The sequence below is a fragment of the Acipenser ruthenus genome, chromosome 10, assembly GCF_902713425.1.
Source record: "Acipenser ruthenus chromosome 10, fAciRut3.2 maternal haplotype, whole genome shotgun sequence".
In the NCBI taxonomy this organism is placed as follows: Eukaryota; Metazoa; Chordata; class Actinopteri; order Acipenseriformes; family Acipenseridae; genus Acipenser; species Acipenser ruthenus.
The window spans coordinates 42148765-42164587 of record NC_081198.1 but is presented as its reverse complement, the minus strand read 5'-3'; the positions used below and the strand labels follow the sequence as shown (position 1 = coordinate 42164587).

Genomic DNA, 15823 nt, shown 5'->3' with positions numbered 1-15823 from the left:
TCTCGAATCATCCATGACATAGAGGCAGCCATTTTCAAAGAAGAGTCATGAGCTTCCTGAGGAATTTAAAGATAAGCTTTTAAAATTTCAGCTTTTCTAACAAAAAGAACCAGCTTGGAGAAATCGGAAATGCTGATCAGACCCCCGTATTTTTCGATATACCAAGCAATACCACAGTTCACAAACTGGGTGAAAAACAGGTGTGAGTAATCACGACTGGAAATGAGAAGCAGCACATAACTGTAATGCTCTGTGCGATAGCAGGCGGCCACAAACTGCCTCCATATGTGTAATTGAGGTTGTATCTTTGTAAATGCATATTTATTTGATTCTTTATTTTTTCCTCAAATTGAGGGTGGGACATTTGGGCTGTGTCTTAAATTTGAGGGCATCTTACATTTGAAGGAATACAGTATATAAAAATAAAGGCTTCTTGGGATGTTTTTTCTTTTTTTCTAATTACAAAAATGTCTTTCTTTGTTTATTACAAAAAAAAAGAAAGTGGTGCATCAGGATAGTTAGAGTTACTGTAGGAGCTATTGTGAGTTTGATTGAACTGCTAAGACACCACATGCTGATAACATAACAATAGACATCCCCTTGTGACACTTCCTGGATTTATGTGACTTGGCAGTTATGCTGTGATTCATCAACCAACAGAGTTAAAGTAGAGATAAATCTGACATGCAATCCAACAGCCTAATGCTTCAGCCTATGACAAAGTGTCTGTCACAGACAACCACAGCTAGCATATTTCCAGTTAACATATTCATATGCAACAGCATAAAGCCACAAAACCCTTTGTATGATGCAATAACTTTGTCAAAATGTTATGAACAGATATAATAGGTTTGTTATGATACAAATGAGAGTTCTCACTTGAAGCTATTTTGGTGATTGTATATCTGTTTCGTGTTTCAGATTTCCAATACAGTAAGTTTTTAATATACCGCTTGACACTAAACTAACAATAATACCTGCGAGCATCAACCATGATCACGTGGTACTGCAAGCTACAGAAATGATTGGAATTCATTGTGTTGCCTCTTATATCTTAACAGTTTGCATTTTATTTATGTAGTACTTGGAATAAGTGGTATGTTTTTTTTTTTTGGTTTTTTTTTTTTACATGCACCACCTAACAATTATTTTATGTATCTCTTAAACTCCTCCAGAGCCCCTCGTGCCAATCATGATAAAGCAATCTGTATTTTCAAGGGTCCCGGGGCGACACCCACTTTCACAGGGAGGAGAGAGCACAAAGAAAAGGCAGAAAGTGATCTCTTTCATGACCAAAAATATTAGAAAGTAAAATGTGATTTCAAATGAACAATGTTAACTAGAAATGAAGATGTACTGTCTTTTCAGTCCGAATTTATTAAAACCTTTTCCACAACATGCATGTATTAATTAATAGCAACATCATTTACACTTCAATGCAAATAACTATGCTCATTATTGCATACATTGACATAAGTAACTGACATTGTAAAATAAATGCTGCAAGTATTGTTCTCTCAATGAAAGCTTAATCTGACTAAGTAACTAATTGCATTTGATAGAAACTATTCTATTTCAACTGACCCAACTAGTTGCATATCTAAATACTGTCACTATTTCAATAAAAAAAAAAAAAAGTTTGTACTGGTAAGATTTAGCTCCCCTTTTGGCTTCCCACAATACCTCATGGCTTAGTTCCTGGTTAAATAAATATCCATATTGTACAAAGAATTTCAGACCAAAGTATTTTATAGTAACTACAGTATTCCTAAACAGCCTCAACAAGATTAGTGTACTATAACTGGAGTTCTTAATTAATAATCTAAAGTTGGCAATGCTAATCACTAAATGTCTTTCTTACCCATTTCTTCCATCATACTATACCTTGCTGCCATCATTTGCTGCTTTCCAGACATCTCTTAGCATCCTTTCTCCATGTATCCTGCAGTTATCAATCCTCTCTGTTTTCCTCAAGAATAAAATAAACTTATATAAACAGAAGGCACTACACAGTATGTTTGGAGGTTTACTAATATTCTTTTTAGTTTTCAGGTTAAGGATATAATCCCAGTTCTTTTACCGTTTCATCAACAAGAGGCTTTGCCAAGATACCCCTGCTAATACATTTCTATCCACTCTAGCATTTGTTAAACTCATCTGCAGGTCGCCATGACATTTCTAGTGATTGCTGTGCGATTGGTTCATACAGCTATTTCATTTTAACAGGCCTCTGCAAATTCGTATCCTTACTTGGCTTTATCGTAGTATTTATTCATGCATATTTTTAAACACTAAACTATAAATCGGAGCAAAACTAAAAGAAACTCCTCAAAATATATATTAAGTGACACAAGGTTATGGTAAATAGAACAGTGCTTCCTTCTGTTTTTGATAAAGTATTATCAGTAGTATCTTCTAAATCACAATTACTTGTTTTCTGGCATCAGTGATCAACAGAATTTTCACAGCAAAACCCTGTAATTGTTCTAAATGCACAATGTTATAGCAATTATAATTGCTGTCCTAGAGCTGATGTTACTGGTAGAGCTACTATTTTCCACGATCGTTGTTTGTTTAAACTGATTTTGTGGTAATGTCCTCAGGTGCCTAATTCCGTTTTTTTTCTCTGAATTCCGTGATTCCGTCCATGTTCTCCGCAACGCGGATTTCATAGGGCCCCAGAATTAGACATTTTGGGAAATAAATGTTCTCCTCTCCTCTTTTTGCACTACACCCAGACAACTTGCTTTTATGCTGAAACTCAACATGGCAGCTTCACCAACGAAGAAAAAAAATGTAATGTTGCAGCAAAAGACAGAGCAAAATCATTTCCTGATCGTCTATAGGAGGATGGTGGGATAGTATTCTGCAAGTTTTGCTGTCATTCGACTGATCATGTACAAGTCATTACCATTAAAGATCATATTGCCACAGTCGTAAACACGTAGAGAACAAGAAAGCAAAAAAGACAGCAATAAATTGGCAAAGCACTGCATTCTTCTGTGCTGAAAAACCTAAACTAAGGTACTGTGCTCAAGGTGGGGCTTTTCCAAAGTAAGCAAGCTAAATTAATTGCCTATTTAATTATTGTTTAGTTTATTTCATTCCATACCTACCTTTAATAAAGTTATAATTAACCATGTTAAATCATGACCGTTTCTTAATTAAATTATCTTATCTGACAATGAAGAAACAAGCTCAAACCTATTTTTCTAGCTATATGTTCCTTAAAGGAAATTGTTTTACTGTGTAAGGAAATCGTTTTACTGTGTAAAGGGTGTAGTCACTACACTACACTACACTATACACCATTTATTTAATAAACTTAGCAAATAACAAGACGGCAGAATTAGCAAATAAACAATTAGTAGGATTAATCATGCGTTTACATTAAAAGGGGCGCTATTTAAATTACAATCGGGTGATACACAGCAGTGAACCTGTATAGCAAAGAGTAGAATGATAATTTCATTTTTTACAGATTAACTGCTCAAAATGTGCACCATAATTAGTTCTACTAAATCACCTCAGCAGGCATCTTTTTATGGACAAATCAGTTGCCGACAGGAAGTGAGAGGAACAAAAGGTAGCAGTTGCACAGGTGCTTTTTAGCGTTAGAGTAACACCAATAATACAATTATCAATAAGATTTCAGTAAAATAATCAAGAATATCACAATAACTGATTATTACTCACACTACTTCCAGGCTGCAGATGGAACTGTTGGCAGCCCTACATTATCACAGGGACTAGGAGAGATTTGAATTTTTGCAGTTTGAAAATTGATACTTGCACTTGCTTATAAAATTTTGGGACTACAAGAAAATAGTAGCAATAAAACCATAGTTGGAGCAAAACAAAACTGATGAATGTATGGGGATAATCAATCATGCCCTCTTTTCCAGGGGCAACATTTCCTGTACAAACCTCAATTGCAGGGAAATGCTATATATTCCCCCTAAATCTCCCAAAGCTTGTATTTTTGTGATGTAGGAAATGTTTATTGATGCAGTCGGTCTACTGATCCAGCTTTAATGTGTTACAGACAAGAGAATTGCCAACTAGTTGACCCGATCCCCAAGAGTGCTGACATTTTTATAAAGCTATCGTTGTTCATTATTGAGCTATGGGGCCTAGCCCCAGCAAGCCCCAGTGTAATCCCAACTGTGACAGCAACATTCCTCTGGCAATATGACAGCAATAGGACTGGCATTCAGCCAGCCCTAAGAGAAATATCTAACTGTGGCTCATATTTCAACCAACTAGCTTTTATATTAACCTAATGCAAACATGAAAGTTATGTTTACAGGCTATAATATTTGGTGGCCCTTCAATAAAAGGCCTTGAAAATATGACAAGAGAACTCTCTACTTAACATTCCTGGTAATGTGACAACTGTGCTATTCACAGCCATGGGAAGAACAGTGCCTTGGCTGCAACACAGTAAATACGGAGAGTGTTTTTATCATTGTTTTATCACCCAGTATAACATGTCACTTTGGAAGAACCTTCTGCTTATCACTGCATTGCTCTACCAGTTTTTAACCTGAAGGAGCTGGAGAGAAGTCATGTTTTCAAACGTTTAATTCGTTATGAAATCACTTGGTTAAAAACAGATAATTAGACCCTGAGGTACAGTATATGAAGTATAATTTAAAAAAGTAAATCACAATGACCTACATCCACTGTATGCACATTTAAAAATGTAAGTTTGAGGCAGACGGATGACCATATACCTCTAGATTATGACACGTTTGATAAAGTTATTCCCACCAAGCTTCATTACAAAAATACTACATGTTACTTAGGACACAAGAAAGGCTTTTGTTAGGATTGCAGTCAGTAGGATTATGTATGACTAGGGCAGCCAAGTCAGAAGTTATTTACACATACTGAAATGTATTCAATATGGCATACACAATATAGTGCTTCTGCAGATGATGGTGATCTGCATTTGATTTGGGACATCGGTTAACTCAGCTGTTGACTTTCAAAAGGTGCTATACCCTTCCCATTTCCCTTAGCAGTGGTTTAACATGTCATTAAATACAATTAAACAATTATGGTGCCTTCCTCAATTTAAACATTATGAAACACACGCACGTTTATTGCTGCATTAAGATATATTTCACAATGCTCCAAACCCTGAGGTTAGATACTGTAAGTAGTGTACATACATTAACCCTATGCTAGTAAAATACATGAAGTGAAATGGACCCAAACCCAGATAACCTACATGTTCAGCAATCCACAAATTAACTCTCAATGCGCGTTGCAAATTCAGTAATTAATTAAAGTTGTCTATATTATGCTTGTCCTTTTAGCACAAGCTGCATTCACTTAATATAAAGACTTTGCATGCAACTAGAAAACGTAACAAATAAAAAAGTCGAATTTCACACTGTACAATCAATACGTCTCGAAAGGTCCTTGCTGAGTAAAACATAGTTTGTAACTGCTTAAAAAACAGATACGTAAAACAAACAATACAGACAAATGTTAAAGCCAAGTACCAGTATATTGTGTGGTATTAAACAGATACCTTGTGCATCTTCCAAAGGTTCTTGCAGTTTTCTCTGTTCTGTTTGCAGAAGAATCTTTTCTTCTCTCTCCTCGGCTCGAGTATCTGACTCACTTACGGCTCGTATTAAACAGGTGTCCCCTGCGAGACACGTGTATTACGTCATTGCAACCTCACTGGCACTCAAAACTGGATGAAGACAAAGCAGTTGAGGCTTCTCTTGTTGTAGGTGCAAAATATTAACTGGGTCATACTGTATATAACCAAGTTTAAAAATATATTTCCATTATCGTTTAGTTTTATAGACTTGTTCACGTTTGACTCATTTATGCTGCCTTCCAGACAGACAACCTCCATATACCCCAAGATTCTGATACTTTCAATAACTTGTGCTGAAGAGTGTGCTGTACAAGGACAGGCTCATCACAATTGTACAAGTGGTTTGACTAGATGTATGTATAAATATAAGCGTGACATATTTACAGACAGCCTCAAAACACCCAGATATTCTGACAAGTTTATTTAATTAAATATTCAATTTTTAACCATGACTTGCAGCAAACATTTCCACCATTTAGACCCTTACCTTTTATCACAATACACTGTACGAAATGCAGCTCTCGATATAAGTAAAAATATGTCATACAGACAGGTCTATATCCTCAGATTCGTATACACTATTCTTATATAGAATGTAATTTGCAAGTTGTATCTCAATTTAAGTTTATTTTAGTATTTCTAGATATCTTTTAAGAATTTCTTAAAATACAGATTACCAATGCATCACCATGATTCTGGTTTTCTTTTCAGCATTTCACTAATACAAGTTTTTGTTCCCCCTCAAATTCCTTTTAAATATTATTTTCAAAGTCCATGTATGCTGCCACCAAACTATAGATTGTCTTTCTGTGCAGAAGCTATTACATTGAATTATTTATAGCAAAATCATAATGGACTGGAAAGAACAATATTAGACTTTTTTTCTGTAACAAACATATTAGACCTGCCGGTAACTACAGAAGGATATTCGTACCTCACAAGTCCACTTATCTATCCTGCAAAAAAAAAAAATCAAAAAAAAAATCAAACAATAGATGCTACCAAAGTTTGTGGTTTGAGCAGGCCTAACAATACAATACAGACACAGACAAAAAAGGGATTAGGGCCCCAATAAATAGTTACTGTTGTAGCGTCAGGTCAAATGCCACCAAAGACTGGGACTTTGTGTGTTCGGTGTTGAACTTGAGGGGGGAATGGGATCATCATTTCTGTGAGTAGGTCTGTTATTTTACTGTTATATGTGAATGAGCTGTACTGCCTGTATTTTTGTGAATGGCTCTGCTCCTGATTCTATGTGCGTGTGAATGGTGGGAGGTTATGTAAATACCAGCCAATGAGCAATAAGCATGAGCCTATATAAACGCGGCCTGCACCCTGCATGTGCGTTGTGAGTGTGTCCTGGAGCTGAGCTGCATCTAGAGAGAGAGAAGCGTCCCTTTACCTACTGTTCTAGCGCTTAATAAAAATAGCAGTTTTTACTGCTTTGAGCTGCATCCTGTATTGTCTTCTTTTATTCCGCTGCAGACTAGATACACCTCCACTACACTGGATTCAAACCCACGCCTCCAAGGGAGAGAGTGCACCTCTCAACCAGCGAGAGTGCACCGCGCTACCAGCGAGACTGCCCCATGCTACAAGAGCCCCCGAGAGAGAGCCCAGCGTCACCAGAGCCCAGTACTGCCAGAGCCTCCGAGAGCCCAGTACTGCCAGAGCCTGTGAGAGAGAGCACAGCGTTGTCAGAGCCCCCGAGAGAGAGCACAGTACTGCCAGAGCCTCCGAGAGAGAGCACAGTACTGCCAGAGCCTCCGAGAGAGAGCACAGTACTGCCAGAGCCTCCGAGAGAGAACCCAGTACTGCCAGGGCCTCAGAGAGAGAGCCCAGTACTGCCAGAGCCCCCGAGAGAGAGACCAGTACTGCCAGAGTCTCCGAGGGAGAGCCCAGTACTGCCAGAGCCTCAGAGAGAGAGAGCCCAGCATCGCAAGAGCTCCCGAGAGAGAACCCTGCATCACCAGGGCCCCTGAAAGAGCCCAGCATTGCCAGAGCCCCTGAGAGAGAGCGCAGCGTCGCCAGAGCCCCCGAGAGAGAGCGCCGCATCGCCAGAGCCCCCGAGAGAGAGCCCAGTGTTGCCAGAGCCCCCGAGAGACAGCGTCGCTTCACCAGAGCCCCTGAGAGAGCCCAGCATCGCCAGAGCCCCCTCAAGAGAGCATCGCATCGCCAGAACATCCAAGAGAGCCCATCATCACCAGAGCCCCTGAGAGAGTCCAGTATTGCCAGAGACCCCAGAGAGAGAGCCCCTCACTGCCAGAGCCCCCGAGAGAGAGCCCAGTATTGCCAGAGACCCCAAGAGAGAGCCCCGTACTGCCAGAGCCCCAGAGAGAGAGCCTAGTATTGCCAGAGACCCAGAGACAGAGCCCCCGAGAGAGAGCCCTGCATCACCAGAGCCCCCGAGAGAGAGCCCAGCAATGCCAGAGCCCCCAAGCGAAAGCCCAGTGCTGCTAGAGACCCTGAGAGAGAGCCCCTTTCCGCCAGAGCCCTGGACAGAGCCCCGTGTCGATGGAACTCCCGAGAGAGAGCACCGCATCGCCAGAGCCCCCTAGGGAGAGCCCCTTATCGGCAGAACTCTTGAGTGAAAGTCCCATGTCGCCAGAGCCCATGAGAGAGAGCCCCGCACTGCCCGACCCCCAAGGAGAGAGTCCAGCGCCACTACCTGAGAGAGAGTACTCCGCTCCGTGGCTGCTGCACCCAGCCCTCGCCAAACAGCCAGGTGCTGAGGTTGCTGTTGGAGCTGTACGAGCTAGCCTCTGCCGCGGTCCAAGGAAGCCCAGACCCAGGAGGAACTACTGTCTAGGACTGGCACAGGGGTCTGGGATTGGTGGCCGTCCTGGAACCTTGCGAAAGTGGTCCCCAAACCCTACAGTGGATGACACATTCCATCACCCTCAAATCAGTCCCCGACTACTGGGAGCTTACCAAGCCCTCCACCGCCACCGGACGCCCGGTCAGACTGCAACGGTTGCCCCTCCGCTACCAGGCCAAAGCAGGTTCTTCCCGGGCCGGGAAGTGTTTGAGCAGGGGGCAGTGTAGCGTCAGGTCAAACGCCACCAAATACTGGGACTTTGTGTGTTTGGTGTTGAACATGAGGGGAGAATGGGATCATGGTTTCTGTGAGGTCTGTTATTTTACTGTTATATGTGAAATGCTGCCTGTATTTTTGTGAATGGCTCTGCTGCCGATTCTGTGTGTTCTGCCCACAGCGGGCTTACTGTGCATGTGAATGGTGGGAGGTTATGTAAATGAGTCACTGTAAATACCAGCCAATGAGCAATAAGCAGGAGCCTACACACTGCATGTGCGTTGTGAGTGTGTCCTGGAGCTGAGCTGCATCTAGAGAGAGAGAGAAGCATCCCTTTACCTGCTGTTCTAACGCTTAATAAAAATAGCAGTTTTGCTGCTTTGAGCTACATAATGTATTGTCTTTTTTTATTCCGCTGCGGACTAGATACGCCTCTGCTACACTATGTTTTTAATTGAAGAGCTTGATGTATAGATATGCATGTACACAGGCTCACCTAAATTTGTTGCCAAGGAAACTCGCATTTTTTAAGTACATAGACAGCAGCATAAGGAATAAATGATTTACTCTGTGATCAGAACAAGCCTGCCTGTTGTGCAATCAGAATAATTTACATAAATATCGGACGTTCTTCTCTTTGTCATCTTCTACATTAGCAAAGAATTCTCGGTACAAGGATGACGCACTACTTTACAGTATGCTCTATTCTGCAGACATCAAAGAGCTCCTAAGTGCAATACAAAAATATTTTTCCATTTCATGGCCTCTTGTAACCGATGGTACTTACGACTCATTTGTTCAATAAAAAAGTACAGTTAAAAAAGTACTGGTAGGAAAGAGTTACATTTTCAATTAAAACCATGTCAGGAAGCAGATTTCTCTCTTCACTTTAACAAATTTAAAATAATGACCCGTAGCTCCAGTGTAACAAATAAGACAAAATGTTTTATTTACTCCTCTACTTCACAGATCGCATGACTCTTTCTCCCAATAGTTTATAAAAACATTTATTTAGTGACCAGTATACAGTACCTCTAATTCCTAACCAAGTAAAATAAAAAAGAAACCCCTATTTGTGGGTAAGGGGTGTTGATAGTTTAAGTCTTGAAGATGCTTAAGATAGCCTAATACAAGACATTCTACCAGCTGCTTAACTTGAAATCCAAAGTCCAGGTCCTGCGCTGTGGTTTGTGGCTTCACCACTGGAAGATTCCCAGACAGCTCCCTCTAGCACCCTTGTGTTGGCCATCATGCTGTGCTACCTAATCTTGAAAACTTCACTTAAGCTGAATTTATTTCCCTCTGGGTCATGGAACGCCACACTTTCAGTTACTCTTACCCTCAATTAATTCTGTTTATTTTTTAGTATGCACAGCTATGGCCAGAAGTTTTGTATCACCCTATAGAATGAACTGATTTTGCTTCATAAAGTCGAATGAAACCTGCTGAATAATTTTACATTAACATACTGAATTACATACCATTTTATAGTTTTCCATATACTTAATGAAAAACTGGTAATTAAAAAATGTGACATTTCAAAATCTGACATGAAATACTGTAGTATTATGGCTTCTGGTAGACTTTTGTGGTGTCATTTTGTAGTTTCTTTGATTACATGTTATTAAATAAAATATCTAAACTATGTTCATATAGTTTTTTTTTTTTTTTTCTTTTTACATTATGTCGCAATCCTAAAATTCTAGGTGATGCAAAACTTTTTACCATAGCTGTATGTAGATAAATTTTAAACATAAGCAAAAGGATTACGAATTCTGATATTTTACTTCTTAAAAGTGTAACTCACTCTTTATCTCATTCAAGATTCATTCCAAAATGATGACAAAAATCAGACTCGCCCAATTCTAGAGGCACGCCTTAGTGCAAGGCTCAAAGAGGGATGTTAAGTATTTAAAAATAATTGTGGGTTCCTTTCACCCAGAATGTCTGGCAGGAAATGTACCATGGTTAGTTGATAAAATATTCTATTGACCCACCTCAGTCAACATGTGAGCATAAGCTGAGAAAGTTGAGGCCAGTTATAGGGGAATGTTCTTAGAACAATTGTTTATGTGTGTGATGTGTCTTAGATATACATACATAACAGTACACCATATAAGCAGCCTTACCTTAATAGCATTGTGTTGGTTAATTCACATTTAACTGGTCTGCCCAATCAATCATGGGCAGCACACCAATTATCCCGTCACTGAAAAGGTATAACACACTGTACGAAGTTACCAAGTGGAAATTTCACCTCTGTAGTAAGCAGTGCTTTTGGGGCACTGCTTTGTCAATTTAACATTTTCTCAAAAATCTGTCAACGGAAATAGGTTAGGGTCAGTGAAGTGTATTTTCTGCTCTATGCACGCATGAATCACTTATCACCAAGATTTGCTTCTGTAAACATGCCAGTGTATAAAAAAAATATATATAACAAAATATAGTGACACTGCAATACATTGGTAGAAATAATTTATTTATAAATTATTTTTGAAGTTAACAGTAACCCAAGAAACCTGATATTTAAAGTTATTTGTATATTGAATATTACACCACCAATAGTTTCAGAAACAACGCAACTACTTCATATATAATCATACTCAATGTTTAAAAACTAAAAGTAGACACTGTTTCTGAACTGAATGTTGTGTCTTACTTTGTCACCAAATCTGCAGAAACTGATTGATGTATTTGCTTGTTTTTATATACCAAAATGTGTGCAATTAAGTTTCAGAGAAGCTCTTGAGATATAAATAATGTATACATTTGCATTATATAAAACTAAATCAGCTTGCTGAATACTTGACATAACAAATACTTTATTTCAAACATCTCAAACAACAAATACTTTCTTTCAACCCCCCCCCCCCCCCCCCATACTTTGTTTTGTAAAAAGGATTTTGGAATGATACTGCATCGTTTCACTAACATTAACAATAACTTGTAACATGTTTTGCATTTCATTCATTGATTGCAAATTCTTTGGTGTTGGTTCTGTTGAAACACATGCTAAAGATTAAATATTAACAATGTCTCTAACTCATTTTTTAAGTATAAGCAGCATACTTCTTGTTTTTTCAAGACATGTGTGGCCTCAGTTCAACAAATTACTGTTTGTTCTTCCTAACAAAAATGAGTCTACTGAAGCTAATTGCTATCCTGAAAATGTTTAAACAAGAAAAGTAAACCAGGATGTTAGATGTTAGTTTTGGAAAGACCAACAATTTTGGTTAAAGCACTCCACTATTAATGAATCAACTCATTTGAAATGATGGTTCACATAAATGTACAGTTCCATCAGAAATTATTAAACCACTTATTTTCTTGGATATATAGATTAATTAAAATGATAAAAAAAATTAATTTAAAAAAAGTAGCATACCTTTCCTGAGGTGTTTTACCAAAAGCAATATTTCTTTCTTTCAAGTTACACATACTGTATGTAGTATAATGCCAAGTACATGTTTTAAAAGGCAATATATATACCGTACAGATTCTTATATTTATTGAATGACCCAATGTATTTTAAAACACCAGAAAAGTAAGATCATTAAACTCATTCAAGTTCAAAGTTGTTAAGTGATATAACATACATGAACTGGACAGTATGCTGGATATATTCAACATTAATACTTGCATGTAACAGCCACAACCATTTGACCACCATAACTAGACTTTACTTTATTATAATTTTTAAAGAAATACAATTATGTGATGGTTCAAGACAAAGGCAAGGAAATAAATAAAGCAATTTGTTTCTGATTACTGCTATTCCTGGGCCTAGAACCTGAAAATATGATACTGTAAAAATACAATTCACTTTCAAAATCAAAACATTTACAGATCAATGCAACCAAATAATAATAATAATAATAATAATAATAATAATAATAATAATAAGTATGTCAAATACTTCAAGGCAACAAGTGATAGAAGTATATTTTTTAATTATATGACCAGCAAACCCACTGAAGCAAAATATAGAATATTCTTCCAATTTATATATACATATAATATCTTCAAGAATATGCAAATTTTTTTTGCAAAAATATTAGAATACTCTTATTTAGTAACAAGAATATGAACAATTATTTCAAAATTATTTCTTCAGCAAAATAAAAATCAATTTCAAAAGTACGGTATTTCAACTCCACTGCAATCTTGAGTCACTCTACCTTTCATGTTTTGTACCTATTGATTTGGCGTTTATAATGCAGGTGGTTAAATGTAAGCCATCAAATGCAGTTTAAGTTGCTACTCTGTCAGTAAAGAACAAGGCTGAGTTGGTATGGATCCTCCATTAACAGATATAGTATTCAATGCAGCAGGAACCTGGAAAAAGAACACATCAAATGTGCCGTTATAATAAATAGTGTTACAATTAATGAATTACGTAATGCAGTACATGTGGATGCCAAATTAAATGTTGCACTGTGAATGTACATAAACATACTGTTAAAGTATATACACACAAATAGCAACCCAAGAGCAAAGCTGTCATTCAACACAGATGTACATACAATGTAGCTGCCTGGCTCTAAACATGTCATTACTAAAAATAATGTATTCTTGCAAATACTGGGACTGGCAAACTTGCATTTTTTTTATGTTATATTACATTTACGCAACTCACAGCATAAATAAGCAAAAAGTCAAAGATGATAAATGTAAAAGATATGTGGGGAAAAAAATTCTTGATTCGTATGTGCTGGTAGCATGTACTGATAAGTATCGATATGGAAAAATTGCTATACAACATGGTTTATGGCAAGACTAGAGAGAAGTAGGTCAGGACACCAGCTAGCGTAGCAGACTAAAACACCATACTATAACATAACCTTGAAAGACGAATATCATCATTGTTTCAACTGAAAGTCTAAAATTGACCAAACCCCTTAGGTTTACTCAAATGTACAGTAATAATTCAGCAGTTGCAATATTTAAAAACCCTTTACTTTTTTCAATTTGGCAGCCCCGTCTCCAGACAGAACAGCACCTAGGAGAGTGTTGTGGATCTCCTCAGGGTCACTAATGTTACATACCGGGGCGGGAATCCCATTACCCAGTGAAGTACACGACTGGGCTTGGACCTGCAGCTTCACCTGATTTTCTTCCTGTCTTTCCTGACAGTCATTTCCCTACAATAAAAATAATCAGTAATATTAAAATAAAGATAACTGATCACAATAGAGGGTATTCTTCAGAGATGCTCAATCAAAAGGGACTGCCTGTGTGGCTGATCACATGACCTGATTGGAGTGAAATTTAACCAGCACAGGAAGGGATTTGGCACATGGATGTAGCAGTAACTCTTACTTGTATAATGTTGTCTTTGTATATTTGAAGTATACAATACAAGCACACAACCAAGAATCTTTCAATAGAAAAAACAATTATAATGCTAGTACCTGTAAAACCTTGCTTCACATGAATACTTTTAGAAATCTATTTATATTGACCTTGTTTTCAAGAGTTAATCAAGTTCATAGTCTATTACTAGACTTCTTCATATCCTACATTGAATAGCAAGAAAGGTGCTGTTAAATATTTACCTGTACAGAACTGCAAATAGCAATAGATGATTCTTTTAAGACTTTGGAGGATTCTTTCATCTCTTTTGTTGTAGAACTTTGAAGAAATGATGCACTTGGCAATTCTTGAGAAGTGTGAGCCTTTAAAGACGATCCTCTACTAAACTGAGAGCGCTTGACCGCTGAAGACACAGCAAGAGCAAAGGGAGATGGGGAGGTAGAGGGATACGGTTTAGGAGCAGCAAAACTTCTATATTTAAGGAAACTCAATCCTGCCGACCCTTTATTAGGATAACTTAGCGGCCTTGAAACCACAGCAGCTCCTCCTTCTTCTTTAACTTTTTCTACTGATATTTCAGAGAAATCAATTGGTGGTGGGGGAGGAAAACTTGTTTCCTCTACAGTTTCAATAGTCTTGTCAGGCGTGGTGTCCTTCTCATTTGCAGGGCTCTGGGGTGTCTCATTAGGACCAGGGCTGGTACACCCTATTCCATGTTTACTAGCTGCTGAAGTTACATAATACCCAGGTGTTCTTTTTTGCTGTGGCAAGCGGAAAGACCCAGGTTTTGGTCTAGTAGCAGGTGGAGTTTTCTTTTCTTTCACTCCTGACAGAGGTGGTGGCTGGTAATGCGTCTCAGGTGGAGATAAAGGTTGGCCATCATTTGAAGTTCCTGCAGCTTCTTTCACGTTTACTTGGGCTGTGTTGTGAACCGATATTGCAGCTTCATTATTATTTACAACATAGTCATTTTTGGCAGCCATCTCATTAGGTTGAACAGTCCCACCAGTATTATGACTCCAAGTCTCATCTGAATCAGAGGCACTCTGTACATTTGAGTACTGTGGTATCTCAGCCTTGGAGTCGGTTAACGGAGTTAATGTTTCTAGATTCCGAGTCTTGTCTTGGACCTCCAGTGTCACTTCAACCTCATAGAACTTTAGCTTCTCCAAGGACTTTTGAGGCACGATTTTGTATGTAGTCATTCCAATCTTTGGTATGTAGTCCCTTGTCGCCTCATTAGAAGGCTTTGGTTTAGGCTCAGTGTCTCTCTTGTAGACCACAGGGCTTTTTGTTTGGCAGTCAGCAGTCTCTTCATAGGTTTGAGGTGAATTACATTTATTCTCTGTTGGATTTAATTTCTTAGTTGACATATCCTGTGTCCATCCCTCTTGTGTTGTCAAATTGATATCAGTTCCAGTAGATGCATGTACTTGTTCTTCTGAAGTTATAAAGTGTGTTTTAATGACACTTTGGCCCTGCACCTCTTCGTTGGTCTCCTTGTGTGCTGGGTCTTTAATGTCCATTTCAGCCGATGCCTGAATGGCTGTGTCTATCATTTTCACAGATTTTGTAACAGCAGAATTCATTTTAGGGTCCTGAATCTTTTCAAAGTTGTTTGTTTTTTCAGTGTCACATTCTTTACTGCTTTCATAGGCTGGTACGGCTATGCAACTTGCTGTAACCTGTTGCTCTTTTACTGGTTCCTCACTTGCAGTCGCAGTGCATGTCTCCTCACTCTTGCATGTCACAGATCCCACTTCTGAAATGAACCACAGAACAAAAGGCTTTACTTTTGTGCAATTTGCACCATTTTTTTTACAGAACCAGTAAACAAGTTATAGATAACTAATATA

At 38.3% G+C, this 15823-nt stretch overlaps 3 protein-coding genes across 13 annotated transcripts in view; 1 reads left to right on the top strand and 2 right to left on the bottom strand.

Moving 5' to 3' along the window:
- LOC117403720 (growth factor receptor-bound protein 14-like) overlaps nucleotides 1-5718 on the bottom strand; it is a 54833-nt gene extending 49115 nt beyond the window's left edge. For 2 of the 5 annotated variants that reach the window (XR_009329739.1, XM_059032298.1), the window contains exon 1: nucleotides 1885-1970. Coding sequence is in view for 2 of the 5 variants with exons in the window: in XM_059032299.1 (XP_058888282.1) it covers nucleotides 1885-1916 (32 nt within the window). In the remaining 3 variants the exon portion in view is untranslated. Of the gene's footprint in view, nucleotides 1-1884; nucleotides 1971-5542 lie in introns of those variants that run through there. The other 3 variants (XM_059032299.1, XM_059032300.1, XM_059032303.1) reach the window with 3 other exon arrangements.
- A 1209-nt stretch (nucleotides 5719-6927) lies between these two features.
- LOC117406706 (salivary glue protein Sgs-3-like) lies at nucleotides 6928-7967 on the top strand. Its single transcript, XM_059031330.1, has 2 exons — nucleotides 6928-6968; nucleotides 7106-7967. Exons 1-2 carry the CDS (start codon nucleotides 6928-6930, stop codon nucleotides 7965-7967), a joined length of 903 nt encoding a protein of 300 aa, XP_058887313.1.
- A 4345-nt stretch (nucleotides 7968-12312) lies between these two features.
- LOC117408608 (cordon-bleu protein-like 1) overlaps nucleotides 12313-15823 on the bottom strand; it is a 43877-nt gene continuing 40366 nt past the window's right edge. For 6 of the 7 annotated variants that reach the window (XM_059032293.1, XM_059032296.1, XM_059032295.1 and 3 more), the window contains 3 exons: nucleotides 14210-15729; nucleotides 13613-13795; nucleotides 12313-12989 (listed from right to left, as the gene is read on the bottom strand). In XM_059032293.1, the coding sequence (XP_058888276.1) occupies nucleotides 12912-12989; nucleotides 13613-13795; nucleotides 14210-15729 (1781 nt within the window). In that variant the 3' untranslated portion in view covers nucleotides 12313-12911. The remainder of the gene's footprint in view (nucleotides 12990-13612; nucleotides 13796-14209; nucleotides 15730-15823) is intronic. The other variant, XM_059032294.1, reaches the window with a different exon arrangement.

Coding starts and splice junctions, on each gene's coding strand:
- LOC117406706 (XM_059031330.1), top strand. CDS start 6,928: ATGAGCCTATATAAACGCGGCCTGCACCCTGCATGTGCGTT. Junction 6,969..7,105: donor CTGCACCCTGCATGTGCGTT/GTGAGTGTGTCC, acceptor ATTCCGCTGCAG/ACTAGATACACCTCCACTAC.